The sequence below is a fragment of the Manacus vitellinus genome, unplaced genomic scaffold, assembly GCF_001715985.3.
Source record: "Manacus vitellinus isolate BGI_N305 unplaced genomic scaffold, ASM171598v3 scaffold_18_pilon, whole genome shotgun sequence".
NCBI lineage: Eukaryota > Metazoa > Chordata > Aves > Passeriformes > Pipridae > Manacus > Manacus vitellinus.
This window is the reverse complement of record NW_021939324.1, coordinates 9,817,929-9,845,927: the sequence shown is the minus strand read 5'-3', so window position 1 is coordinate 9,845,927 and position 27,999 is coordinate 9,817,929. Positions and strand designations below refer to the sequence as shown.

The 27,999-nt window shown below is 37.8% G+C and overlaps 2 protein-coding genes across 4 annotated transcripts in view; one reads left to right on the top strand and one right to left on the bottom strand.

Annotated features, from left to right (window-relative positions):
- The window catches only part of CERT1 (ceramide transporter 1), an 84,754-nt gene extending 62,193 nt beyond the window's left edge, over positions 1–22,561 (top strand). For 2 of the 3 annotated variants that reach the window (XM_029958982.1, XM_029958984.1), the window contains 12 exons: positions 957–1,114; positions 5,241–5,333; positions 7,968–8,054; positions 8,991–9,083; positions 9,666–9,743; positions 13,773–13,868; positions 14,533–14,665; positions 14,776–14,846; positions 16,157–16,285; positions 17,046–17,175; positions 18,379–18,515; positions 19,660–22,561. In XM_029958982.1, coding sequence (XP_029814842.1) covers positions 957–1,114; positions 5,241–5,333; positions 7,968–8,054; positions 8,991–9,083; positions 9,666–9,743; positions 13,773–13,868; positions 14,533–14,665; positions 14,776–14,846; positions 16,157–16,285; positions 17,046–17,175; positions 18,379–18,506 — 1,196 coding nt within the window. In that variant the 3' untranslated portion in view covers positions 18,507–18,515; positions 19,660–22,561. The remainder of the gene's footprint in view (positions 1–956; positions 1,115–5,240; positions 5,334–7,967; positions 8,055–8,990; positions 9,084–9,665; positions 9,744–13,772; positions 13,869–14,532; positions 14,666–14,775; positions 14,847–16,156; positions 16,286–17,045; positions 17,176–18,378; positions 18,516–19,659) is intronic. The other variant, XM_029958983.1, reaches the window with a different exon arrangement.
- Positions 22,562–25,035: 2,474 nt separating this feature from the next.
- MED18 (mediator complex subunit 18) lies at positions 25,036–26,713 on the bottom strand. The gene is made up of 2 exons (XM_029958970.1): positions 26,629–26,713; positions 25,036–25,936 (listed from the first exon to the last, which is right to left on the bottom strand). Exons 1-2 carry the CDS (start codon positions 26,711–26,713, stop codon positions 25,254–25,256), a joined length of 768 nt encoding a protein of 255 aa, XP_029814830.1. The 3' UTR covers positions 25,036–25,253.
- Between the last annotated feature and the right edge of the window lie 1,286 nt (positions 26,714–27,999).

Genomic DNA, 27,999 nt, shown 5'->3' with positions numbered 1-27,999 from the left:
CCCAAAGTGCAGATACTGTGCTGTGCCATTAGGGAATGGCAATAGCGTTTATCTTCCTTACAAGAACTGGGCTGATTAAAGCCCTGCTTTGCCCTTGCAGACAGATACTGGGTAAACTTACTCAAATACTTTTTTGTACTTTTTAAAACTATAGCAGTGGCATGTTGACAAACTGACAGACTGGGGAAAAACTAATATTAATCTAGGTGATAAGTCATTATACTGTTCTGTGGCATGGCAAGAGTTACTTTAACTTGCTGGGCTCCATCAGCTTCAACTTGAATGTTACTTCTGCTTTCTAATATTTTCTGACATTCATGTGTAGTGCTTGATTTGTTATTGTGTCAACCTACATACCAGTTTGACATGTAATAGGTACTTTTTTTTTGTCACGCATTTTAAGTGACTTGTTTGAATAGCCTTAGCAACAGATGGCGTGGTTGACAGCATGAAGTAGACGTTGGAACTGCAAAACCCACAGTACTTGGATAATTCCACACATTTGATACTTTTATTTTAGACCTTTTTACTTTGAGGTTTTAAAATCTATAATTGCGTGCTTAAAGCAACCTTGAGTATTACATTTTGGGTTTGATGACGTTTTGAAATTGTTCCTTTCTTAGTGCTGTATCCGATATGTTTTAAGGTTGCTCTGTGTTAATTAGGCCCCATTTCGAGCTGTCAAACTGCTATTGTTACAAATTATTACCACTCCCTCCACCCACATGATTTGCAGAGTGCAGAGTAATACAGCATTACAAGCAGGCTTGAAATACAGTATAGCAAGATGAAGCTGTAGCGATGGATAGCTGAACATTATTACCACTTCTGATTTTTATTTTTAAATTAGGGTTTTTTTTCTAACCAGTCTATTGTCTTCAAATATAGCACATACATGTAAAGTGCTTGTTTGATTTAAAGGCTGTTATCAGAGATTCATTTATGTGTGTTTTTAGTGTTTCCACATGTGACACCCAAAGGAATTAATGGCATAGACTTTAAAGGAGAAGCTATAACTTTCAAGGCAACTACTGCTGGAATCCTTGCTACACTCTCTCATTGTATTGAACTCATGGTAAAACGTGAAGAAAGCTGGCAAAAAAGGCTAGATAAGGTAAGATCATTTTCCTTTTACTTTTGCTGGGAAAAGTTTGAAACTAAAATTTCAAATGAGCTGTTGTTAAGTTTTTAATTCCAGGAACTGCTTTTATTTTTATGTACAGCATTTATTAATTTTAGGTGCTTTCATTATCACCCCTATAAAATGTTAAGGGCCTCATCCTTACTGGTGATATAGTAATACTATTCATCATAGCCTTTCTTTTCCTAGCTCTTACACAGATGGTAATCCTATATGTTTTATATCTATAAAGCACTTGACATTATTTCATAATAGTCAGTGTGTTGCTTACAGCCTTCTAACATGGATATAATTATCCATATGTGCAAAATGATGTGCGAGTCTCTGAAATGTTTTAATGTGATAAGAGATGGTGATAATAGGAGAACCAGTTGTAACTTGAAAAGTCTCTTCAAGATACAGTTATTTCACTTTCCTTTGGCAGACCAAAGAGATTAAATTATGTTTTATACTAACTGGTTAAATTATTCGTGTGTAGTGTTACAGTATCTGTTATTCTAATGGCAGTGGTGGTTCACGCTAAGCCTACTCAACCAGTGTAACACTTCTAAAGGAACAGTGTCTTCCTGCCTGAGATTTGTTGTTGGAGGCATGGCAGGTTGTACTTCAGGCTTTAGTTTCCATAATCATGCCATCACTGGCTGGTGTGCAGAGCAGCTGTTGTTCTGTTCTCTTTTTTTTAATGTATTTCCATGTGGTGTATATTATGCTTCACCTTTTACTACATTTAGTGTACACTATTCAAAGAATGAACATACTCAGACAAAATACATCCATATTTGAATCCTGTATTGTCTTTGTTCATATGCCAAAGGCCTGGCCCTGTCTAACTGTATTGTGACTTCTGTCAACAATAAGCAGTAAGTCCAAGACTTGAAGCCTGTTCATAGGATTGGGAGTAATTTGGGTTGGACTAGGGAGCTCAAGAGGTTTCTCTCTCTTTAATCTTCTGCTTAAAGGAAGAACAGTTTGAGGGTCAGATCGAGTTGCTCAGGGTTTTACTAAGTCTGGTTTTAGGTCTCCGAGGCTGGAGACTGCACAGCACTTCTGGGCAGCCCGTTCTGCTGCTCATCTGTTGTTAGAGTGAAAAAGTTTTGCCTTATGTCCAGTTGGAGTAACTGGATATTCCAGTATCTGCCTCTTGTTTTTTATCTTTCTGCTCTAAACTACTGTGAAGCGTCTGGCTTGGTTTCTTTATGGCTTTCTTGAAGGTATTGGAAGGCTACTCTTAGGCCCACATGCAAAAAAACCTTCTCATTTTTGTGCTGAACAAACACAGTTCACTTGATTTGATCAGGCTTTCCTTAGAGCATGGATGAAGGGATGTTTTTTTTGCCCCTAGTTTAGTATATTTTAATGCAGAGTAATATGTTAATATAAAATTTTAATTTATTTATATTAGTTATTTTTCACTTTTATATTTTCCTGTGGACTAACTTTAAAGCACTTGTTTAAGCTGCAAGTGGTTAGCAAATTCCAACCTAAATTTCACTTTGGGTCTCATGTGAGTAATATCTCATACAGCATGACTAAGTACATTTTAAAGGGGGTCACAAGCTTATTTTGACTTGTTTTCCTAGAAATTGAAGCTGCAAAAGCTTCTGAAACCTTGGAGCTTTTAAGTTGCTCTGCTCTAGTAGACTTGCAACTTTTTTAAAGTTACATTTGTCAATGAAATTTAAGGGGTTTAGAGGACACACAGGGTAAATTACCTTAATCTAATATAAAATAATTACTTTGTATTTCTCTGTTGGGTAGCCTTTTGGAAGAGGAGGTTTTTTGATTAATTAAACAACATAGAATTATGGTGAAATAGCTTTGGCTGAGAGTGAAACCCTGATCTACTCCTACAAATGCCACCCTTGCAATCTCCTGTGAGCAGCACCTTGACACCCACACCCCTAAGGACAGCAGTTGACTGTATTCAGACCTCTGCTACCACTATTCCACGCTCTGCATTCCATAAAAGAGCTGCTTTTGGTTTAATATTATCTAGTACTTAAACATGGCTTTATAAATAATACCTTCTATAACTCTGGGCCTGAGCAAAACCATTGCTTTGCCCTCTGAATAGACATGGGATGAGAATGGTATAGATCTTTTGGTTTTCTTGGCTAGGTGTGTAAAATGCTCTGAGAAGGAAATAAATATTGTGAGATGATTAAAGTACACATTCTGTGGCTAGTTTTCTTTCAATACCAAAATAGATGGCCTGAATAAAATTAATACAAAAGCAAATAGTGTTTTTTAAAGGTAATTGTAGTTACAGCTTTTCTTTCCACCTTTTACGCTTAACTCTTAAGATCTTGAGCTTGACTTTTTATTTTCCCAGTGCAGTATATAAAATGTTAAGTGTATTTTAAAATAGACTTTTCTTAAAATGGGTACACAAGAAAAGGATTTTGTCTTTAGTATTTGGACCATTGTTTCATTTTCAACAAAGTCCTTGTGATAATGCTTTTCATATTTTCTTGACTACGGCAGCATTTTTCTGTTCTTGTTTCGTTTGGTCTCACTAATTGTTACTAATAAGCAAATTTATCTTCTGAACATTAAATGTTACCTTAATAATAATATGTTTAGGTTACTTACTTTGTTCACCTTTGATGTTTGAAACTTAAATGTCTCTTTAAATTTTACAGAGTTTTAATACAGCAAGTAATTTTTTTTTTTTGCTGTGCAATCAGTTTCTCAGTTTCTGCCTTATTTAGTGTTATTGCCAAGAGAAACTGGCAAATTTGGAGAGCTGTATTTTGACATACGTGAATTATCACTAGTTTGCAGATTGAAGTACAGAAAGTGTGGAGGTTTGGGGTGAGTGGGAGGAGGAGTTGTGTTTTGGGCGGGGGGAGGTATTTTTTGAGGTTTTTTTTTTGTTTTTCATTCCAAGTCTGGTAAAATTTCTATGCTTTCTCTCAGTGTCATATACTTAAGTCATGCTTTATGCATCTTCACAACTCTCCAGTTTATCTTTAAAAAAAAAAAACCACAAAATTTTGTGAAATTTGTTAGCAGTTTCTGCCTCTTTGTGACAGTTTCAGAAGATAAAAACCTACAGTCACAGTTACAGACAATACTGTCTTAGTCTAAGTGCTGGTTTTTTTATTTTTCTGGGGAAAACTACTACTTTGTTTTACATCAAAGCTATTGCTTTACTAGAAAGTGGAATGTTCCAGAGTGAATGTTACCTTCAAATTCCTAGTTGGTAAACTCAGCCTTTCCATATTGCTTCGTGGTTTTCCACTGAATCTTTACATTTCAGTTTGGGTTGCTAAAAAATTATACCTGTATCTGCAAGAAGTAGTCTGAATAAACTCGTATCTACAAGAAGTAGTGTGTGTTGTCCAGTTGTCACCTGTAAGACTTAACTTTCTTTCACTTGAACAGATTCTGAGAGGGGACAGAGAAACATCTCACATATAAAAGCTGAATTCTGCAAGAATTTCAGAAATCTTTGTAGCTTTTTCGCTGGAAGTATCTAGCAGTATGCAGAATTTGCAGAGGAAATATTAGACCCAATCTGATTCTGATGTTACTACTATCTTATTCAAAATATACAGTGATACAGACACCATCAGTGGCTCTATTACAGTCACAACCTATTATGTGAGAATGATGTCAAGTTGCTAGTCTTTGCATGGAGTCCACAAAATTATTCACATTGATCCTATAATTAGGATACAAATTCACAGGATGTAACTCATTAGTATATCACCCTGTTGAGCACATTAGCCTTTTACTAGTTTTACTTTTTACCCTTTGTTATTCCTGCCCAAGCATCTGTATCAAGGAGGTTTATATAAACTGTCAGATACAAAATATGACACTCAATGAACCATGCTTAAACTAGAAACTAGTTTTTGTGTGCTGATCTAGTTTCTTTCACATGAATTAAAAAGTATCTTCAAGATAGCTAGTTCCCCAAGCTTACTATTATATATACATGTATATAGGCACACGTAATGCATGCATGCAAATATATTCAGAAAATCATCAGGTTTTCAATTGCTACTTGGAGAAAAAACTATCCTGGTCATTCTACTTGTTGACATGTTGACAATTCATTCTCACTGCATCAAATGGTCATGTCATTTTACAGGAGGCAGAGAAAAGGAGAAGAATTGAAGAAGCCTACAAAAATGCTGTGACAGAACTGAAGAAAAAGTCCCACTTCGGAGGGCCAGACTATGAGGTATGAATTCTGCTTTTGAAATTTTTTAAAATGCTATGACTTTTTATGGTGGGCTGACCCTGGGTGGACAACAAGTGCCCACCAAGTCACTCTATCAGCTGACAGGGGAGAGAGAATATGATGAAAGGCTTCTGGGTGGAGATAAGGATGCAGAGGTCTCACTCAGCAATTGCTGACACAGGCAAAACAGACTCAGCTTAGTTTACTACCAATCAAATCTCAAAAACACCCTTTTCCTGCTCCTCCTTTCTTCCTGGGTTTAACTTTACCTCCAGTTTCTGCTTCTTATCCTTCAGCTGTGCAGAGGTAAAAGGAATGGGGGTTGTGGTTAATTCATCCCACATTGTCTCTGCCACTCTTTCCTCCTCAGAGGGAGGACTCCTCACACTCTTCCCCTGCCCCCGTGTGGGATGCCTCCCACAGAAGGCAGTCCTCCATGAACTTCTCCAACATGACTCCTTCTGTGTGCTGCAGTTCTTCATTAATTGCTCCAGTGGGGGTCCCTCCCACTCAGTGCAGTCCTTAGGGAACAGAATGCTCCAGTGTGGGTCCCCCACAGGGTCACAAGTCTTGTCAGTGAACTTGCTCTAGTGTGGGTTCCTCTCTCCACAAGGCCAAAAGTCTTGCCAGTTGTCTGGGCTTCCCTCAGGGTCACAACCTCCTTTGGGTATATCCACCTGCTACAGCATGAGGCTTTCCACAGGCTGCAGGTGGATCTCTGATCCACTGCAGATGGACCTCCATGGGCTGCAGGGGCACAGCTGCCTCACCAAGGGCTGCACCATAGGCTGCAGGGCAATCTCTGCTCCAGCATCAGGAGCATCTCTTCCTCCTCCTTCACTGATATCTACAGAGTTGTTTCTCTCACATATTCTCACTCTGCTGTTCTCCAGGTGCAGTTGCACAGGCATTTTCCCCTCTTCTTATCCCAGAGCAGCTACCACTGTCACTGGTGGGCTCAGCCTTGGCCAGCAGCAAGTCTGTTCTGGAGCTGGCTGACATTGGCTCTGCTGGATACGGAGGAAGCTCCGTAGCCACCCCTGTAGCCCCCCCTAGCTGCCAAAACCTGGCCACACAAACCCAATACACTTGTAAAGACTGGTTTGTTTATCAAAGGGGAAAGTGGTGTTGCACAAGCCTGTGCAAGTGTGATTTACAAATGTGTTCATGCCACATTTACTTTTTCACCTTGAAAACTGAAACTGGATGGAGAATGAGTCCCTACTTTCTTGCAAGTGGAAATATGTCTTTACCTTCCATGTTCTGATTTGTCTAAAGTGTGTTTCTTGTAGATATATCTGTTGATTTTATTTTCTTCTACATTTGATACTGCTTATATGTACTTGTATTGTATTTTCCCTCTTTATTTGTTCAGATGTAGAGATATGTAAAGCAAATATGAAAACCCTGACTGCAGAGGCAGTCCTAAAATCTGAAGTCTAACTTGAATTGATTTTTAGTTTTTCACTGCCACTTGAAATATGGTGTTGTCAAATTCAGTGATTTTAGGTTCCTTCTGTTAAATTCCATATTTCATTAGCATCCTCCTCAGTGAGATATTTAGTCTGATTCTGAGATGCTTAACCTACCTTTTGAAGATTAATCATAGAATGGCTTGAGTTGGCAGGGACTTAAAGATCGTTTAGTTCCAACCCCCCCACCATGGCCAGGGACACATTTTCCACTAGACCAGGTTGCTCAGAGACCCATCCAGCCTGACCTTGAACACTTACATGGATGAGGTATCCACAATAATAATGTAAGATAATGCACCTATAATGCAGTTTGCATAATTTTTACGAACTTGACTCTTTCATGTGCATTAATCAAACATGTTTCTACTTACAAGTCATAGCCTGAGAAATAGTACTATACAGATATTTAAGATACTTGAGCTTAGATTATCTTTTATCACTGAGGCATGCACTGTAATATTAAAAAATGGATAGGAAGTTGGACTTTGTCTACTTGTTTATGAACCCAGCTGCTTCTTCCAGGTATCTGTGTTGTAAAGTAGGGGTCTTTTAATTTGCTGGACCAGGTTGTTTTACAATACAGTAAAAGAAACAAACCTAATATTATGAAATTACCATTTTAATTAGTAAACTGGAGTTTTTAATTGTTGACTCAGTTCTACCTGCTGTTTAGTGCTTAACTGGGCTTTCCAAGAATTTTCAATAGAGGTCCGCAGAATTTTCTCTTCTCTTGTTATATTTTGAGGAAATACCTGAAATTCAATGCCTTAAGGCACTAAAATACTTGGAAGGAGTCTAACTACACAAGTATGTTAATAGGTGTACTTCAGTGACACACTGTAAGCATTTCAAGAGAACATATTTGTTAATGAAAACCTAAATTTGACGTCAAAGCATACTGATGCTATTACTCAGTTTCCTGGGTTTTTTTTCTTCTTTATACAACTATCCTTAAATAGTACCTGTACTTTAACTAGTACAGGTTTTCTGAGGATTTGTAATGTAGAAATATTGGTGAAAATGTTTGAGATCTATAGAAGAAATTTGCTTCCATCAGTTATTTTTATATATGTGTGTATATATATATTTCTAATAATAAATTGAAGTGGAACTTTCATGTCTCCAGAATTTTTAACTACTTTTGTTTCTTATCCTCTAGGAGGGTCCTAATAGTCTGATTAATGAAGAAGAATTCTTTGATGCTGTTGAAGCTGCTCTTGATAGACAGGATAAAATGGAAGAACAGGTATTGATACTTGAAAAATATCTTAATGATGAGCACTTCACAAGAGACTTCTGTAACTTAAACTCAGTCCTGAGGTGCATTTTCTGAAACTGTAGATATTTTATTCTGACACTGATCAGGGGATCAGTTTTACAATTAAATGTTGTTGCTTAATGCCAATTTTGAGAAAGTGACTTCACAGATTGTATAGAGAAGGATAGTATGTGTTAAATTAATTTAATGTCTCTAGTTTATAATTCCTAAATAAGTGTTCTGACCTTTATACGTAACTGATGCCCTGTCGAAATAAGAATATCGAATACTACAGTTGCCTCCAAAACCTAAAATTTCTTTTTACTCTAGTGGTATATGAAATAGGGAAGACATAGTTCTGTTCGTGTTTGGTTTTATTCAAAAGTTCTGTGGGCTCTGGCTACTTCTCTAACTCATTTCTTGAATACGCTTCAGTGACAAGGATCAAAAAGGGATAAGATACATGTGAGGAAAGTATGTAGAATATTAGAAAGTATAGCAGTATATAAAATGAGGGGGAATAACAAAGTGGTGCCTTCTTTGTGTTAAACGCTTATATGCTTAGGAATATAGTGAATAACAAATACTTGAGATTTAAAAAACTTTCTAGTGGACATGTAGTAACTAACAAAGCTTACCTATGTTGGGGTCTCTTAGCAGAGAGTGTAAGTTTTTAGTGACTGTGATAGTACTACATGCATCCTTGATATGTTTTCCTTAACTTAGAAATACACCTTGAAGTTTGGATGAATTCAGTCTTCAGGCCCACTCACTTAATGAGAATTCCAGCAGAATGACAGCTTCATTCCTGTCATGGATGGCATTAGTTCTTGTAGTCACTATGTACATTAAGCATGACTCACTTTGTTTCACAGTCCACCCAATAGCAGCTGACTAATAATAATTAAACCTATGTTGTTGCAGTCCCAAAGTGAAAAGGTTAGATTACACTGGCCAACATCCTTACCTTCTGGAGATGCATATACTGCTGTGGGGACTCATCGATTTGTGCAAACGGTGAGATATTTTTCCTGATCTCCTCAGAATAATGGGCTGGTCCGTGATGGTTCTGTATAATATTTTGTACGATAGATGAGATTTTTAGGTGTTTCTAGTAACTTCCAATGGTCTAATCATTTTCAAATAAAGTAGCTGGAATTGAAGGACTTTTCTTTTTGTCTTGGCTTAAAAAATACTAATTTGAGTATCTGTTTAGAATACTCTTGATTTGTGTTAAGCCTGTCAGTCAGACAATAAAGGAAAAATCCCAACTGGCTAAACCCAGTGTTTTCAAGATACGTTCACCCAAATTAATTGAATTGATTTTATTTAAAAACAATAAAAATAAAAATCTAGTCTTTTGCATCAAAATCAGTTGGCTGTTTTTTAGTGTTACTGGAAACACTATGCTCCTGTCAGGGCTACTCTGGGAGCATAATATATAATAGGTGCATGAAATCAGCATTCGCCACTGTGCTTGCTGCTTATGGTGCTTTTGTTTTCCTTTTCTTCATTATCTTGTGCTTGCAAGTTGGTACTGATCGCTCTGTTGTGCCTTTGTTCTGATTACTTGGTTTTTTCTTTGTCTGTCTCTGGTAGCCCTATAGTCGCTCTTCCTCCATGTCTTCCATTGATCTAGTCAGTGCCTCTGATGATGTTCACAGATTCAGCTCCCAGGTACTGTACTGATGTGCCAGGTGGGGGTTGCATATCTTTACTGTATTTCATCTTCTTCTCTAAAACCTGGGTTTTTTGTTACATCGATCACTGCTTGCTTTAAACTAGAGCGTTGAGACAAACAAAGGAGTTCTCTATTCCTATACTAAATGGTTGTCTTTCTTTACATCCAGTTTGCATGCATACCACTTGTGCAGAGATCCAAATCTTGTAAAACTGTTTGATTTACTTCAATAACTTTAAAAAAACACCTACAATTTGAATTTTTTTTTATTTCTAGTTATAATAAGGTAAAATAACACCTGCTTTATGTAGGCTGGAAATGGTCTTTCTTCATATTGAATGGTTTTTTGCGCTTTTAAAGTCAAAGGTTTGATTTTAATCTGAAACATTTGTTTGTAATGACATTAATATGCTAAATATTATGGTTTACTATCACTGCTTTTTACCTCTTCAACTGGTTTGATTACTGAAAGGCCATAAAGTATGTTGACAAACAAGATCGTGGGTATGATGAATTTTACTGAAGAGTTTATATATCTATGTATTTGCTTATCCTTCAGAAAATACATCTGACATCCTGAGTACGTCAGTGTAGCCACAGTGACGTATTCCAGTGACGTCCAAAATTTCTATAGGTGCTTGGTCTGAAGAGCATAGTTTAGACTAGAATTAGGTAGGTGCATTCACATGAGGTTTTTTGGTCTCCAAAAATGTTGTTCAGGTATGGCATTTATGCTATTACTTTTCTTCTGCTGTGGTCTGTATGCGATTATGAATATGGAGCTTTATTCTGGGATCTGTTATTTTGGAGGTTTTTTTAAATTGCTAACAAACACTCCAAACAATCTTTTTTCAAATAGGAATGGATTTTTTTTGTTTGCTTCATTAGCAGAGCCTGGAATTTTACTACTTGCAGACCTTATTACCACCTTCATGAGCAGGACCTTAAAGATTTGTCTATTGGACTAAAATCTCAACATTTTTGCAGTCAGTTTATTTCTGAAATTTGAACTTGGCACAAAGAAAAAAGTACGCAAGTCCTCTTGAATATCACCAATAGGCTTATCTGCTGGTACTCCAGTAGTCGAGTTAGTCTTTCAGGTTTTTTTTGGGAGGAGGGGATAATAAAGTCAGGGAGTAGTAAGTAATGGAAAGCAAGTTTGATTGCCAAGATAGGAACGGGTACTCTGTCAGGTTATGGGTATACAGGAAGGAAAACTCATAGTTGCTAAGATACACAGACATCTTCATTTTCACTTCTTATGCCTGTGATAACGTTTCTGTGTTCATGTGATAAATCTAAATATCAGAGCAGTACTGTGACTGCAGAACTAATAATTTAAAAACAAATCTCATATGGACTAAGTCTTTATCACAATAATGCAAATTGTGATTATGTATCAGCATCAAATGGGCTGGAGTCAAATTGCTCTTTTCAGCTGCTGCATGGATTTTACTACATGGAAATTACTACAGTGCCTTTAAATGCAGTTTCAAGTTAATGGACTCACTGCAGAAAGAATGATCTTCATTTACGGAAAGCTACTATCCCTGCACACACCCCTATCCCCTACATGTTTTCTCTAGAACAAATTTTTGCCAAACCAACAAGTCAGTACACCTGCTCTGGAGCTTCATTTCTAGTGAACAAGCGGGTGAAAGACAACAGAGAGCAAGATGAGAAAATCAGCAAATCTTTTCATTACAACTGCTCTGGACTTCATTAATAAAAAATTGGCCTCTGGCCCCAGGCTGACAATTTGGCTTTTGGGAAGGCAGGCTAATATCTCAATTCTTAAAAAAATTATTTTTTTTCTAGAATTCATATGAATGAAGGAAATTTTGATATCGGGAAAAGGTCAAGTAGAAACTTGCAACCTTGTTTTTAAGACTGAGAAGTATAAATGTATTCTAATGGGAGCTGGTTCTTCAGTGTGCCTCTAGAAAGGCATTGATTTACCTCTGCCAGTTGAGTGTGAGGTCAGATCACTTTCTTAAAGAAATAGCAGCTTTTCTAATAGGTGGAGGTGTTCTGAGGCCCTTTGAAGTGAAGAACTCGCCACTTAATGTTCAGGCCAAGGCTGCATGGCATACATGTTACAGGTATTTTTGCAGACTATTCTGTAGCCTGCTAGGAACCCAGAGGTAATAGTGAACCTCTCCAGTGGGAGAGGGTCTGTGAATCTTGACTCTGTGCCTCTGAAATAGGTGCGAGTTGACAGACAGTGACCAGTCTTCAGATTAAATACGGTTTGGACAAATAGCATGCACAAGGCAATTCTGTAGGTACTGCATTTCCTGGTGAAGCAGAAGTAAGAATCTGTTTAGATGGCACTCCTGTGGATGCCTCCTTCTCTTCTTTCCTTGCTATTTCCTTCATTCCTCTGCATTTAGTATAAAGCAAAAAGTAGCAAAAGAGAAAAATAAATGTGTAAGAGATAGCTTTGTCCTTAATAAATAAAGAGGTGGGGGAGAAGAGACAAGGGGAGGTGTGGCAAGCAAATGTTGGGAGCATGGCAAGGATTGCTTTCTGAAAGAAGTGTGATCTAGAAGTGTGATCTAGAAGTGTAATCTAATCTAATAAATTGAATTTTTAAATAGCCCACATTCTTACCTAATTTGTATTGTACTGTCACTGTTTCACTGGATAAGAAAAACAGAAGAATTTTTTGAAGGAAACCTTCTAGTAACTGGCAGAAAAAGTTGATTTGTCCAAAAGCAGAAACAAAAATCTTGGGAGTGTTTTTTCACTGTAACTCAAAAACAAAACACCTAGAAAACCCTCCAAAAACTGAAGTGATAACTTTTCATTCTCTAAAGAAGTCTATTATTAAACTGAGACAAACGAGAATTTCCATCTAATGGGTTTTATTTTGATGTTGCATTTTAAAGGTTTTGGCTTCATTCAGTTACCTATTTTCTTCCTGGTCTTAGGTGTATTGCCCATGGAGTACATAATACAAACAAAATTACTGCCTTAAATTAAAAGTAAATAACATCTTCCATAGAACTTCCATTCTATATCATATCACTGTTTATTAATTTTACTTTCTACTTGTTTTACTATTTGCTCAAATATATGTTTTATATGTTGTTTTATTGCAAAAGCACTTTAAGGTTCAGGCTAATAATCCTGTGATTGGGAACTTCTTAGGCTAATCTTTGTGTTGGTGAATTAACTAACCTTTGCTTGTAATGCTTTTCCTTTTGAAAAAAAAAAGGTATTTCTAGAAATTCAGGAAAATTGTGTGAATCACGTGGAGTTGCTTGCTGTGACAAGTTTTGGTAGTCATTTAACTTTTTTCCACCTAAAAGATATTCAAATGTTTTCAATATTTGAAGCATTACACAGCAATGGATACTTTATAATTTTGTTTCCTTTTTTAATTGGGGTGTTTGAAAGGGGGTGGGGAACCAAAGAAACAGAGTAATGTAGTCTCTGTAGAATAATAGTCTCTATACCATCATAATCTTTTGAATGTGGACATTTCTGTTCTTTTTTTTTTGTCGTAGCTGGCAACTGTGCAAAGATGCCATTGAAACAGAGCAGGCATGCTTTGCTCATGACTGTTTTCTTCACTGCTCTTTCAATATTACTTTTGATATGTATTCACTTTTTTAGAGCTTGTCAGTCTTCTTCCCCAACCCCCTGCCTTTGTTCAGCTTTTTAAATGCTCTTCAGTGAATATCTTAGAGTGCATTTTAATTCTATTTAGAGATAACTGAAATTCCTATATGCTGAAATAAAGCTGTTTTAGGTAGAAGTAGTGAGATTTCACAGTTTAGAGGCACAAAGGAAGGATAGGAAGTGCCCACGAAGAATGACGTTGGAAGTTAAATCAAGATTTTGGCTTTGTTTCTGAAGGCTAGCACTATCTGCTTGTTCTTAACCTGTAATAGAAAGTTCTCAAATTGATCTCCTGCACAGGAACTGAAGTATTGACTTGTGACTTCCAATGCTGTACAGTATCTGCGCAAAAAGATAGAAGGAATGAGTTAAAAAGCCTTTTTTTTTTCCCTTTAAAGGTGGAAGAGATGGTACAAAATCATATGACATATTCCTTGCAAGATGTAGGAGGAGATGCCAATTGGCAGCTAGTGGTAGAAGAAGGAGAAATGAAGGTAAACATTTGTTTATTTTGTGTAAGATGATATGCTGTGAAGACAGATACTTTCAGTCTGGTGGACTTGGCAGTGTTATGTTTACAGTTAGACTTAATGATCTTAAGACTCTTTTCCAACCTATATGATTCTGTGATTTTCTGCAACACTATCACTCAGCAAGTTAGGCTGTTGAAACTTCTCTCTGAGAATAGCATTGTTTAGATTAGGACTGGAGTCCACCAGAGTTGTGGCTTCCAATATATTTATTCATACAAAATCCAGTGTAACTCTTGCAATAGCTTTGTCTTTGCAGATTACTTTCTCATTCCCTTCTGCTTAAAGCTTGGTATCAAAGTAACGTGTAAATATTACAGTAGCAAGCTACTGTGTTGGCTGCTCTGCTGTGCTTATAAATCCTTGTGCATAGTGATAAATAAGGTAGCTTAATAATTTTTGGAGTAGAGATCCTTCAAGTACTGGTATTTCAGTGTGAATTGCCATGTTATAATGTCTGCAACAGTGGTTACCAGAGAACACTCTCATGGCAAATTCATGTGATAGTCGTCTGGGTAAGTGGGTTTGTTTTTGTTTGGTTTTTTTACTGATTAAATTTAAACAATTAAACACATGAACAGTTTTGACAATTTCTTTTCTACATTTCTTTCTTTTTGTTTGGCTGTAGGTATACAGAAGAGAGGTGGAAGAGAATGGAATAGTTCTAGATCCTTTGAAAGCAACACATGCTGTTAAAGGGGTAACAGGGCATGAAGTTTGCCACTACTTCTGGAATGTCGATGTTCGTAATGACTGGGAAAGTAAGGAATTGGTTCTTCGACTTTGCATGTTTATCAGCAAAGATATTGTTGACCTAATGTGTCTGTGATTGTTTACTGATGGATTTATTTTTTTTCCCCTCTTCTTTTAGCAACAATTGAAAATTTTCATGTTGTGGAAAATCTAGCAGATAATGCAATCATCATTTACCAGACACATAAGGTAATAACATTTCATCTATGCATACCTTACTGAGACAGTCCGAGGAATGTGAATTCCAATATTACTCTGAGTACTTTGCTGGCTTAACAACTTAAAATACTCTTCAGAACAACATTTCAGAAGTTCTCTATTAAACTGCAACTTCATCAATTTTTCAAACTTGTCTTGAGAGCATAATTGGTTGTGTACGTGTCTGATAGAGTTTGTAATAACAAATGAGGACTGGTTTTAATCTCACAATTGTATTACTGCCAGCAAGAGTCATCTGAGGCAAACAGAAGCAGTAAATAAACACATACTACGGGAAAGAATCCTATACCACTGTATCAGATGTTTTTTGCAAAAATATGAGGTACTGTTAACCACAGTTAGCTGACATACCACCTCATAATGCAAGGGTTTATAATTGTTGATACAGCATTTGTTCTTGCATCTTCATTGTTTTTCCTTCCAAAATGGTTCTGCTGTCAATTAAAAAAATGGTAATTTGAATTACAATCCATGAACTGTAACTTAAAAATTTTAAAAATGGATGGGAATGAAATATACAGATTCATCTTTTTTCTTGCATGTTTCTAGGTATTAGTATACTCAAATGTTCAAACAGGTATTTTTCTTTGACCATTTTAACATGATTAGATTTAGACTACTTTAACAGAGGACTCATGATTGAGTAAGACATTGTGTAATCTGTATTGTATTCTGGTAAAAGCCAGACTTTTATCTTATTGAGTGTCATGAAAGTCAGGAAAGCTTTTGTATATTTCCTTATTTTATCAGGCATTTTGTATCTCAGACTTTCTCTTGGATAATATCAGTTCGCCATATCTGTCTTACTGAAGAAGTAGCTTTTGGAAATAATTGTTTTAAATATGTCTCTCCTCTTTTTTTCTCTCCAGAGACATAAGTAAATGTAGATACATCACTATATACTTAAGCACTAGTTTAGTTTGTAGCTTACAAGTATTAACTAAAATGTAAACCTGAGGTTGAGGAAACAGGAAGGGAGCTGCCTCTTCCTGTTTTTCTACTGAAAAATTCATTGCAGCTTGGCTCCCTGCATTTCAAAGGCCTTAAAGTTATACCTTAATTTTTTTGGCATGAAGCGTAGCCACACAACCTGAAGTTTCTGTTACCTACTAATAACAGTATGTCTGTTTCAGTTTTGAAAATGAAATTACTGACTTGAAGAAACACTCAATGACATAACTGACCTGGTTTGTCTTGCTTGGTTTTTTTCCTGTAACTAAGGTTAATAAGTACTTAATTTGCAAACCTGGAAAAGCTTATATTCAGGTGTTTCTCTGCAGAGGGTGTGGCCAGCTTCTCAAAGGGATGTGCTGTATTTGTCTGCCATCAGAAAAATACCAGCATTTAGTGAAAATGATCCAGAAACATGGATTGTGTGCAATTTCTCTGTAGAACATGACAGTGCTCCTGTAAGTATTACTTTGATTCTGTGAAGTTCTGCTTTTAAGGTGAAGTTTTTCTATTATGTGGTAATGCATTTGCAATATTAATGTGAGGGGAGATGGGGGGCTTATACAAAAATACAGCTAATTTAAACCAGGTGATACAATGACCCGATGAAGGCATTCTGAGCCAAAAGCTTTCTTGCCTTATCTCTCAGTGGGCAAATCTAAGGTGTTTCATCAGAATGGAAGCAAAATTTCTGGAAATGTGAAATAATTTTAAAGAACAGAGGTTATTTTATATGGATTCAAATTAATAACTCTTCAGTATTGTCAGATACAGGAGTAGGCTTGTATAAGTGTATATATGGTTAAGTCTCTATCTTATACAGTTTTGCCTTGGCTCTATCAGATAGTAGCAATGATTGTTTTCTTTGGGTTACTATGCCATAGCTTGCTGTCAAGGGAAAAGTTAACTGATATTTGTAAACTGATGCGTTATCCTTGAAATGTTCCTTTACTGATTTGTCACAATAATTGAAGTAATCCACTTGTGTTAAGCAAGCAGAAACTTGAAATTCAGGCATTTTAGTTTAATTCTTTCCCTATTCACCTTTTACCTTTCATTTTACTCACTTTCTTGCTACGTCCATGTAGTGCTAGAATGCAGACTTTCAGAAACACAGTTTCCAGTGTCTTAGACTTCTTAGTCAATTAAAATGTTGGTGGTTAAGTATGCTGAAACAATTTTACTGTGAGGCTTACAATGTTTCATGTTTTTTGACAGCTGAACAATCGCTGTGTCCGTGCCAAAATCAATATTGCTATGATTTGTCAGACATTAGTAAGCCCACCAGAGGGGAACAAGGAAATAAGCAGGGACAACATCCTGTGCAAGATTACATATGTAGCTAATGGTAAGTTTAAAATTTTTCAGTATGACATTCATGATAAATGCCAGTTCTGGGGAGTTGAATACTGGCAAAAAAAAAAAAAAGACCATTGATGCAATTTTCTGTTAAATCTATATATAGCATCACACTTGTGGTCTTCACATTCAAAAAGAGTCAAATTAATGTGCTACATGATGAATGGGATCATTCATTTTGTGGTGTTCTGGAAGCTCAGTCCTAAGTACACAACCTTGGGCTGGAGGAAGGTGAGCAGAAATGTTTGCAACTGGGATGAGCTGGCGTAGCTTTTAGTGTCAGTAGTGGTGTGTTGTTTTTTTCATGTACTGCTGAAATTTTTTCTTCTCTCAGTTCATCTCATTAGGCTGAAAAGCTGCTCGTAGTAAAGATACAGTTCTCACCCTTGGTGCCAAGAATGAGCAAATACATTTTGTATGAAGATGCTTGCAACTGTATAATCTATTCTACATTCTTTAATTACTTTTTTTGCTGATAGAATCCTTGATATTGACTGAAAAGTTGTCAAAGCCAAACTGTATTGTTGCTGTACCCAGTATTTACCAGTGTATTGTAGTATTGGATGTGCATACTTAATAGCTATTCTGCTAGTGCTACAAAACACTTCAAGAGTAGCTCACCTTATTACTTGTTTTAAAAGTTTCACAGTTACTTAAAACATACATTTTTGTTGCTAAATTCTGAACTATGATTATATGGTAACTTTTCAGCAGCATACTTGCTGCATGAATTGAAGCATGATTCAGAATCAGTTCAAATTTTGTTTAAATGCTTTAAAATAATTTGTAAGGCATTAGCTATGTAGCAGTTCTGCAGAAAAATGCAGCAATTATTGAAAAGTTAAGACTGACTTATGTTTTTCTTTGAAGTAAAAATTTACTCAAGTCTCTTTCTTTTGTTTCTTGGAAGCCCATAGAGAATGTCCTCTTCCATTTGGGCGTTTTCTCAAGACTCACAATACATCATGTTTACTGTTTTCTAAATAGTGGCATCACAGACCTGGACTGAGCTTGAGTATTATGAGTAGAAAGTGCTACAGCACAAGCTTAGGGGCATAAAAAAAAAATCCGCTCATCTTTATTCTTTCCTGTTACTTTAGAGAGAGTTGAAGGAATAATGAACTTAAATTTTCTTTTCTAGCCTTTAATGGAGTTGCTTTATTTCAATGTCCTTCTTCCTGTTTACTTGTAGTGAACCCAGGAGGATGGGCACCAGCATCAGTGCTACGAGCAGTGGCTAAACGAGAGTATCCAAAGTTCTTGAAGCGTTTTACATCATACGTGCAAGAGAAAACAGCAGGAAAGCCTATTTTATTCTAGTATTAGCAGGTATATATATTTTTTTTATTCTTGCTTTGCCATTTTAAATTTAAGGCCAAACAGAAGTATTCAGTCTAGAAATGTCTTACCTGATTAGCATGAATTCAGTGCTTAGTTTTAGTATTCATATGCAATATATACTTTTGTAAAACATTTGTGTAATTTGTGTGTATTATTAGCGTGAAAAATAAGGGCTGCGTAAGTTGGCAAGCAGTGTTTTTTGTAGACTTTCAATAGTTTATCTTGCAAGTTTTTGCATACATGTCCAATTTATGTAGAAGTATGAAAGGATGAAGCATTGTTTTTTCTCAATTATCACAGCCATTTTACACTTGTTCTGAAAAAATACACACTGAAGTTTCTCTAGAGCCTCATGTGGTTTTTATATCTTAAATTCTACTTATAATTGCATATTTGGTAGATTATTACTACATTTCAAAGTATTCTTTTGTACTGACAGAATAGTTTTGATCTAGAATTTTTATTAATGGAACTTTTCTGACAGACCAACATGAATTACTAGAGTATTTATAAGGCTGTGACTTAAATTTTTAGCCTTTTTGATGAACCCGAGAAAGAAAAGGGATTTCCAGATGCTTCCTGAAGTCAATAGATATATTTTAATGGTATAGGTTATTGAGCTAATCTAAAATTGTTTTAATATTTAGATGATGATATGACATTAGAAGAGGATTTCTTGATCACTAAGGGGTTTTCTGAGCCCCCTAGTGTTAAGTAAGGCTTAGCTTAATTTTTGTTAATGTATAGCTTACATGTCAAACCATGGAATTCCATTTAGGTGTTCTGTTGCTGCAGCATCATTTGGTTACATCTGAAAATGAGCCTTTATTGCTTTTTCTATGCATGACATAGCCCCCCCTCTTTATTTTCGGGTTCTATTTATTGTGTCAGACTCCAAAAGTTGTAGTCGTTTCATCATTCTGTAACAGGTAGCCCTGTAATGATTCACAATTTTAATTTTGTGTTGTTAGAGAAGTAGTGTAGGTGAAGCATTAACAGCACAGCTGTCACAAGCCAACAGTTCCCACGTGATCATAGGAGTTCTGGTGATATTTAAAGTATTTAACAAGTTCATTTTTCTATTAGCATTCAAACTTTTCAGTGCTGTAGTTTTGTCTTTGCTTACCTGCAGCAATCAGAACAAGACTGAGTGAGCATTCCGCGCTGGAGAAGTGACCATGCATTGAGCACTCCATGCTGGAACGAAGGATCTACAGTCTTTTTATGGCCTGAGTTCTAGGCTTTGTATACTGAAGTGAAGAAGTGTTGCAACACCATGAGGCTGAATATTTAAAAGTAGCTCTCTCCTGTTAACTTTTCTTGCTGAATCAGTGTGTAATTATAAATACATGTATTGATAACATGTATATGGCTCTACTTTTATTTGCTTGCTTTAGAAGAAGAGCATATACAACTTTGAATCACCAACATGGGTTACCACTTTAATTTTAAACAAGTTGCAGAATTTCACTGTCGGCCTTCCTAAGATACTTGTGCTGTTTTTGTGCATGTCTAAAAAGCACAAAAGACAAATGCACATATAGCATACTGTATGTGCTTTATATGCACAAAAATTTGTATGGTATTTTGGGGGAGTTTGGAGGAGGAGCTTCAGTAAAACGTAGGTGACTTGTTGGTAGGTTTTGTTCTGCTTTGTATAATCACAGTTCATTGCTGCTGATTTCTACAATGAATCATCTTGTTACATAAAATGTCAGTTAATAACTGAGGGCTGTCAATATCTTTATGACTTTGCCTTTTCTATTGTCTTACTCTGATGACGATCTTTAGTTCTGAAGGAGTAAGAGTGTGAAAAGCTTTATTTTTTCCAGATATCTTTATATTTCTATTGTATTTTTTAGTTATGTAATATGTGCCGCAGAATTTTTGTTATTGAACATGATCCAGAATTATCTAGAAAGATTCTGTATAAGAGGGCAAGAGACTGCCTGAAACCTAGAAGACATCTGTCCATGCTATATGTGGATTGCTTTCTTGCATGATATCCAGGGTTTTCCCAAACTGTGAGAAGGTACACTATAATATTTATTGAAGTCATTTGGATTACATAAGACAACATTCCCAGTCTACAATGAGGATGAGTACATTATTTTCAGATCCTGCATGTGTTTTCCTCATCTTAATAAAAGCTATTTTCATGTGGAAAATTATTTGCCTCTTGATCAAAGACCCATCAGAGCTATAAGAATGCATAGTTCTAACTGGAAAGTTCCCTTTGGCTGCTGTGACAATTTAAATGTCAGATGTTTGCCTAGCTTTGATTCTGGAGAGGCTGATCAGGAGAGGACTGTATCAGGCTAGTACTGACTTTGAGGTCTTTTCTCCATGTCCTGTAGTTGGAAGCTCTTCAGAGACTGCTCAGTGTTTCACTAACCTGTATATCTTGAGGAAAATAGTTTCAGACATATTATTTTCAAAAGAAAGCTGAAAGTCTTATTTGATATAGTGTGCTAGGTGCCTGAAAAGAAATCGAATATAGTAACAATGAAGATTTGGTAAATTATTAAATGTGATCTGCACAGTGTTGAAAAACTTCCTTTCTTCATCTTCTGTGTAGAGATGAAACCATACCTAACACATGCATGCAGATTTCATGCTCCATAACTCTTCCCTTTTTATTTGCCTTTCTCCAATGGTGTGCATGGAATATGCCTTATTACAGAGTTATTCTGTTAATTTGACTATGTAGAAAAGTGCCTATATGGTAATGTTAGTAAGGCAAATAAGATGAAAATTTGTACATGTTTACTATATCACCAGTGAGCATTTTATATACCAACGTTAAAAAAACAAAACTTATACCTCAAATGTACTTCATCTTTTTACAATCAACCAAGCAGTGGTATATTCCACCATAGACACTGATGGGAACTTTAAAAAAAAAAAATCCAAAATATAAAGAGTTTAACTCCTTATTTGCCATTTCTGGTAATTGTTGGAACACGGGCAAGTTTATTAATTTAATTGGATAGCTTTATTTTACAAAGGTATGGAAAGTTTACAAAGCAGTGTATAAACTTATATCATTAGTTGCATTTGCACTAAATGTGATGTACTTTTGCGATTTATTCTGTAAATAAAATTACACTACAGATACTATTTGTAAAGAAATGTTTTACTTTTAGATAAAGGCACTGGTACTTCACTGTAGCTAGCCCTGCCCAGAGCTGTAAGAGGCTTTTTAAAGAATTTAGAAGGATTTGCATGACTGAGAAATCAGTATAATTTCACCTTTTTTAAAAAGAAGGAAGAAGGCCTCTCAGATTGTCCTTGTGAGTAGCTATTAGATCCTGTCTTCTGGAAGGGATTTTGCTTTTAGACAATTTGTCCTGTCTCTTGAGCCCATCCCTCTTTTCAGTCACTGTCACATATCTGTGCATTGTGAGTTCATTTCTTCCTGTTAATGGATCAGTAGAATTTATGCAGCTGTGGTGGTCTTTGCAGAAGCAGCTCCTGACTCTAGAATGAACCACTTTGAAAGGCTGAAAATGCAGCACTCTTCTCCATCAGATATCGTTCTCTGACTATCTGCATCTATTTGGAGAATTTTAATGTTGCCAAACTAGATCTGAAGGGCATGACTTGATAGTACTTGTACTGGGAATGAAGATGAGACGGTCATTGTTATTCTGTCTGAGAACCTGAACATTTTTTACGAATTTATCTGTGAAAAAATGTGATGCACTTTGAAAAAAACCTTACCTTTTACTTAGTTGGGCTGAGCTGGCTTATCTGAAGTTGTGCAGATTCTCTTTAATCAGATTGTCCACCTGTATTTTTGTCAAGTTGTACAGATAATGCTGTATTTGAATTACCACTGTTTATTTACAGACTTAAAACATGAATCATATTTTTGAGTACCTTGAGTGTGTAGAGTTGTAACTGTTCTATAATAGCTTTATGATTCTAATCATAAGTTTTAAAAGTTAAAAGAAGTTGGCTCTTACATGTTACAATCACAAATTTAAAAACAGTATTTAAAAGTGAAAGGTATTAAAAATTATGAAGAAAAATCCTGGCTTCTTGTTATTTTTAACTTTCCAGTGCTTTGGAGAAACTTACTTAAAACATTTTACCTTTTAACTAACTTTTAAATCTTGAATAAAGTTATATACAATATTCTAATGTATAGAAAACATTTAACAGGAAAGCAGTTTGCTTGTGTTACTGACATTACTGAGATGAAAACCTGAATGCCACATTAGTTCACACATTGAGAAGTTCATTTTGTGCTGGCATATCAGAGGGATGTTAAAAGGTGCTCCCATACAGGGTAACCATCATATAGAGCACTTCCAAAGTATTTCAGCTCATCTTCATTTGTTCATAATTAACAACATTCTGAAAGCTTCCATGGGAAGAACAGAGATCCAGTACTGAGATGTGCCAAAGGATAAACTTGTGGCTTTTTCCAAAGTAAGTATAATTTTAGGAACCGAGATGAGCTTCCACAGAACAAGCTTTCTTAATACTAGAGATAGCTGATGCCTAATGGATCAATAGCAATCCTACCTTTATTTGTTACACAGGGATTTCTTTTTTATATAGTAATCAGTAAATTTTTAGAAACCTTATAGGTATGCAAGACTGGAGAAACAGTTTGAAATAACAGAAGGCATTACTTGCACAGAAAAGAAAATTATCTCAAGCTCAGCTGCATCAGGCCTCAGCTAATATATTGCAACAGAGTCCTGAGGCAAGCCCTGTCCTTGAAGAATGTGGCTATTTCGTCTTGCAAAAAGAAATCCCCAAAAATAGAATGAAAAAAATATGGTCACACTTGACATTCCTGGTCCCATAACTTATGTGCTTAGTTTAAAAACTACCTATTTTCCAGTAAAGAGAGATTGAGCATTTCTGTGTAACTACAATTTGACCCTGGATAATGAATGATAATTCAGGATATGCCATGCAATTTACTAGTGTGTATTACTGACACTAGTAGTCTTTAGTCTCCAGCTTTTATAAGCTAACTTTTATAGGAGAAAAATATATTTCATTAGATAGGAGAAAGGGAGATGCTTTTTGAGTATTTCAACTGCCCGAAAGTGTTCTCAGCTGTAGCCATTGATGCAGTAAGCTCTTCTCTGCACACCTGCCTCTTCTATGCAAGGATTACAGCTAAAATAAGGAAGCCTGGTACTGTTGGTAGCTGCAGTTTGGAAGGTTTAAACTAATTCTCCCTAAAAAGAACAAATTTTTTTATTATTATTTTTGGGTCAATCTATAGTCAGACCTATTGTCATCTAAAGTGTAAATGCTTCAGTTAGTGTGAACAGAATTGCAGGTGTGCTTGTACCCTCTAGAAAACACTTTCAGTCTGGGTAATGAGCAGTCACACAGCTTACACCTCACTGCTTCTGCCCTGCTGGAAATCGCTGCTCTGTCTGCAGCGTAGTTTTGCTCACGTACCATCCAAGTACTTGGCTTTTCCCCACATCCACACTAGAGCCTGTGGCATTGGAATGCTTAAGACACTGCACTTAGGTTAAGTGCTGATCAGTTGTCAAGGCTTATCTTGTCCAAACTCCAGTGTTGAAAATGTAGCTGTTAACTTAAAAGGCTTTTTTTGAAGGTTTTTCTGGGAATGGTCCCTGCCTTTAGTTGTTACATAAAGCAACTTGTGCTGAAGTGTGGCAACGTTTCAGGCAGAGGTTGGTACAGTGTTGGGTAAAATGGTTGTCCTCTGTAAAAAACTTGAGAAATATTTGTAAATAAGTTCCTTTATATTTCCTGGTTTTCCCAAACTTTTTTTGATTGAACTGGATTTGAAAACCCTCGAAACCTAATTCAAATAGCACTGAATTATCACTGAAGTATTAGGTTACTAACCATTGTGCTATCGAGAGAGGTACGAAACAAAATCATCAGTAGTTCAATTAGCAGCTGGTACTATTTTAATAATTTTTTAAATAAAAATTGCGAATAAATTTTTTTATAAAAATGCAGCAAAAGTGCACTTAACATTTCAATATTCAGTATTGCTGTCTGCTGCGACAAGCCCAATAACAAAAAACAGCTTGTAATTTACTTTTTATTAACTAAGACTGCCATACTCAACTCCAATGAAAAAGATGGAACACCATTAAAAGATGTAAAAACCTCTTGCATATGTCAATATTACTAAATTGTCTTCCACTTCCAACTTTGGTTATATCAGAAACAGTTTCCCTACAAGCATCTTTGTCCTGGCTGTTCCTGTCACATGAGCTATTATGAAGAGGTGTACACCTGTTCTTTTATACTGCAGTTCCTGGGTTTATGCTTGTATTAAACAGAACCTCCTGTATTAAAAGATATTAACTTCACGTATTACGTAAAAATTTTGGATGACTGGGTAGGAAACGTAAATGGTGCTCAAAAAAACCAAACAAAGACAGCACTGGGTTGTGGGTACGAGAGGGATGAATTCCAGTAAAAATGACATTTTTAGTGTTAGGCAATAGGCTTTCTAATAGATATCTTCCCAGCAGGAAAACTACCAATATTAACATTTAATTTTTTATTTTAATGGTGTTGAAGTCTCCACTTTTGTTCATATCCACTAGTGAAGGGAAAAGACACTCAGTAATTGCAAGTAACAGAACTGGTATGTAGTCCTTTATTCCCCTCTCCCTGTTTTGATTTGCCCTCAAAAAGCTTTTTAGAAAAACACCCTTTTCTGGAACCCTTACGAAACCAGTGCCTTAACCGCCCACATTGCAGTCACATCAGTCTTTTGGGGTCAATCTTCTCCAGGTGCACCAGAGGCTTCAGCTGCTCAGCAAAGTTCCTCATGTCATCAGAGACCACGTCTTGCCCCGCTGGCGCAACCACGTTGAGCTCCACCAAGTAGGACAGGGAGAGCGGCTCGATGCTCTCCGTGTTTCCCGGCATCAGGATGCGGAAGATCTTGTACACCACGATCTTCATGATGCCCTTGCGGAACACGTGCCCCTTGGCCACGAACTCGTGGTCCATGCGGAAGCCCATCTCCACCAGGAAGTCCGTCAGGTTGTCGGATGTGGCAATGTCCACGCAGTTGCGCACCAGGGCGTGGCGGTTCTTGTCGCCGATCTCGGGCTGCCCCAGGTAGCGCAGGTGCCAAGGCATCCCGGTCTTGTCCATGGAGCGCCGGGCGCGCAGCACGAACGGGCTGGCCTGCTGCCCCTTCAGCAGGAACACCATCTCGTGGTCCAGGAACGTCTCGGGCTCCATGTTGTCGCACAGCCCGCGCAGGCGGTGCAGGAGGCTCTCCAGGCTCTGGTCCAGCACGCTCCCTGCGGACACAGCGCCGCCGTCACGCCCGCAGCCATCCCGCCGCTGCCCCCGGCCCGCCGTGCGCGGCTCGCCCCGCACCCCCCGCTCCCCGGCGGCCACCCGCGTTGCCCGGCCCGCCCGCCGCCCACCTTGAGCAGGTACTCCATCATGTTGATGGTTCCGCCCGTGACGGCATCATCGTGACCGGCGGCGCCTCATCGTGGCCGCGCCCGGACAGCGGCGGCGGGCGGGCGGCCGGAGCGGCGGGGCGCGGGCGGCAGCGCCACCCTGGCGGCCCGGAGGTGCCGCGGGGCGCTGAGGGGCGGGGACGGAGCCGGCCCTGCCCGTTCGCACAGCGGCGGGGCCTCGGCGGGCCCAGCGACGGGGCGGGCAGCGGTGGGCGAGAACTGAATCACAAGAGGCTTAACGTCAGCGTGAGGGAGAGCTTCTTTACACGGAGGGTGGCAGAGCGCTGGGACAGGCTGCCCGGGAAGGTCATGGAGTTTCCCTCTCTAGAGACATTTTGAATCCACCTGGACATGTTTCTGTGTCAGCTGCGCCGGGTGACCCTGCCTTGGCAGGGGGGCTGGACTAAATGATCTCCAGAGGTCCCTTCCAACCCTAACAATTCTGTGATTCTGTATTTCTACTTTTTATTTTAGTTTGCACGAAGCAGGGATCTGGGTGGTTACCCATGAAAGGCTGGCTTGCCGATCATCAAAACTTTACGCTATTGATACATTTTAACAAACATGAATGCACCGTCATTCTTTGGTTACAAGTTGCATAACTTCTCTATTAATTAGCAATCAAACCCCTATTTGCCAGTTGCATCTCTCACTTCTCCTGCTCATTAGTTCCCATGTGCAGTTCTTCCCTCCATTGGAGCCAGGGGGCCGTTTTGAGTAGGTAGTCAGCGAGTCCATAGTCACGGTCACTCCCTGTCGGCATTGTGTTTCCCCTAGGTACTGCCCAATCCTGCTGACTTCACTCCTGGCGGCTCTCGTCCAGACAGCCTGTTCATCTTGGGGTTGTCTTCTGTTTTCCTCAAAACAAAAGATTATCCAAGCGTATGACATTCGCAATGCAAGTGCTTAGTCATAATTGTTCAGCTAAGCTACTGATAACAACCAATAAAAAAATCTGCAAAGTTCAGTTCAGACTTTGAGGGGTTCAGATCTTGAGGCACACAGCACAGCTCCTCCCGCTCCCCTCCGCAGGGGGAGGCGGTGTGTACAATGATTCCATGTAATATCTCCATTGAAAATACCCCAATCTGTCTCTCTCTACCTGCCATTCAGTGCGCTAGGGTGCAGCAGCAAAGGGGCCAAGGCTCTGAGATGTTGTGGGCTGGGCTTCAGCACCTGCAGCAGTTTGGGTTAAAAATTGTTATCAGGGGTGCAACAGGTGCGATCCATTGGTTCAGAAAGGCAGAAATCTCACCTGGACACAGCCAGGTTTGAACTGTTTCTAGGTGGAAAGCCTCTGTGTTCAAAAACTAGCAAAAATGCCCAGTATGTACCAGTTACATTTGCTCCTGTTCATCCCCAAACTAGAGTTATATGTTTGACCTTTTCCTCAGCAAACAAACAAACCTTCCTGCCACACAGAAGGTGAACAGTGAGTCTGTCTTTCCTTTGTCATCACTGACACAGCAGTGGTGTCCCCTGCCTCCCTCCATTAAATTATATAAATTTTCACACAAGTTGAAGACCTGGAAATGAGAATGGCAGAAGTGTGCACTCCCAGGGCAGTGATGTTTTATTTCAGCACTGAGGTATTAGAGGTCTCTTGGAGTAGTGCCATGTGGGGGTGACCTGAGGGGCACAGTGCAATCCATAAGGGAAATATGCATATTTAAATATGAGGGAACCACACCCCAGGGAGCCACCACAGTCAACACACATCGTACATACTTCCCAGATTGCAGAGAAGAGGCCTGTGTTGAAATAAAGTAATAAAATAGTCAATAAAAGGTTTGGGCAATGGTCTAAAAGCTTCCTTACACTTCAAGGAGCAAAAAGTAAGTTTTCTCTTGTATACAGATCAGCTATAGTTAATCTGGTCATAATGCAGTTAGCATGAAAAAACTGATATTGAGAGAGATAGCTAGAAAAAGTAAAAATGCATTTTAGCATTTCACAAAGAATAGTTTCTGAGGCTTGCTTTTTTCTGTGGTGATACAAATTGTTTCTTCTGCCTAGCTGAGGTG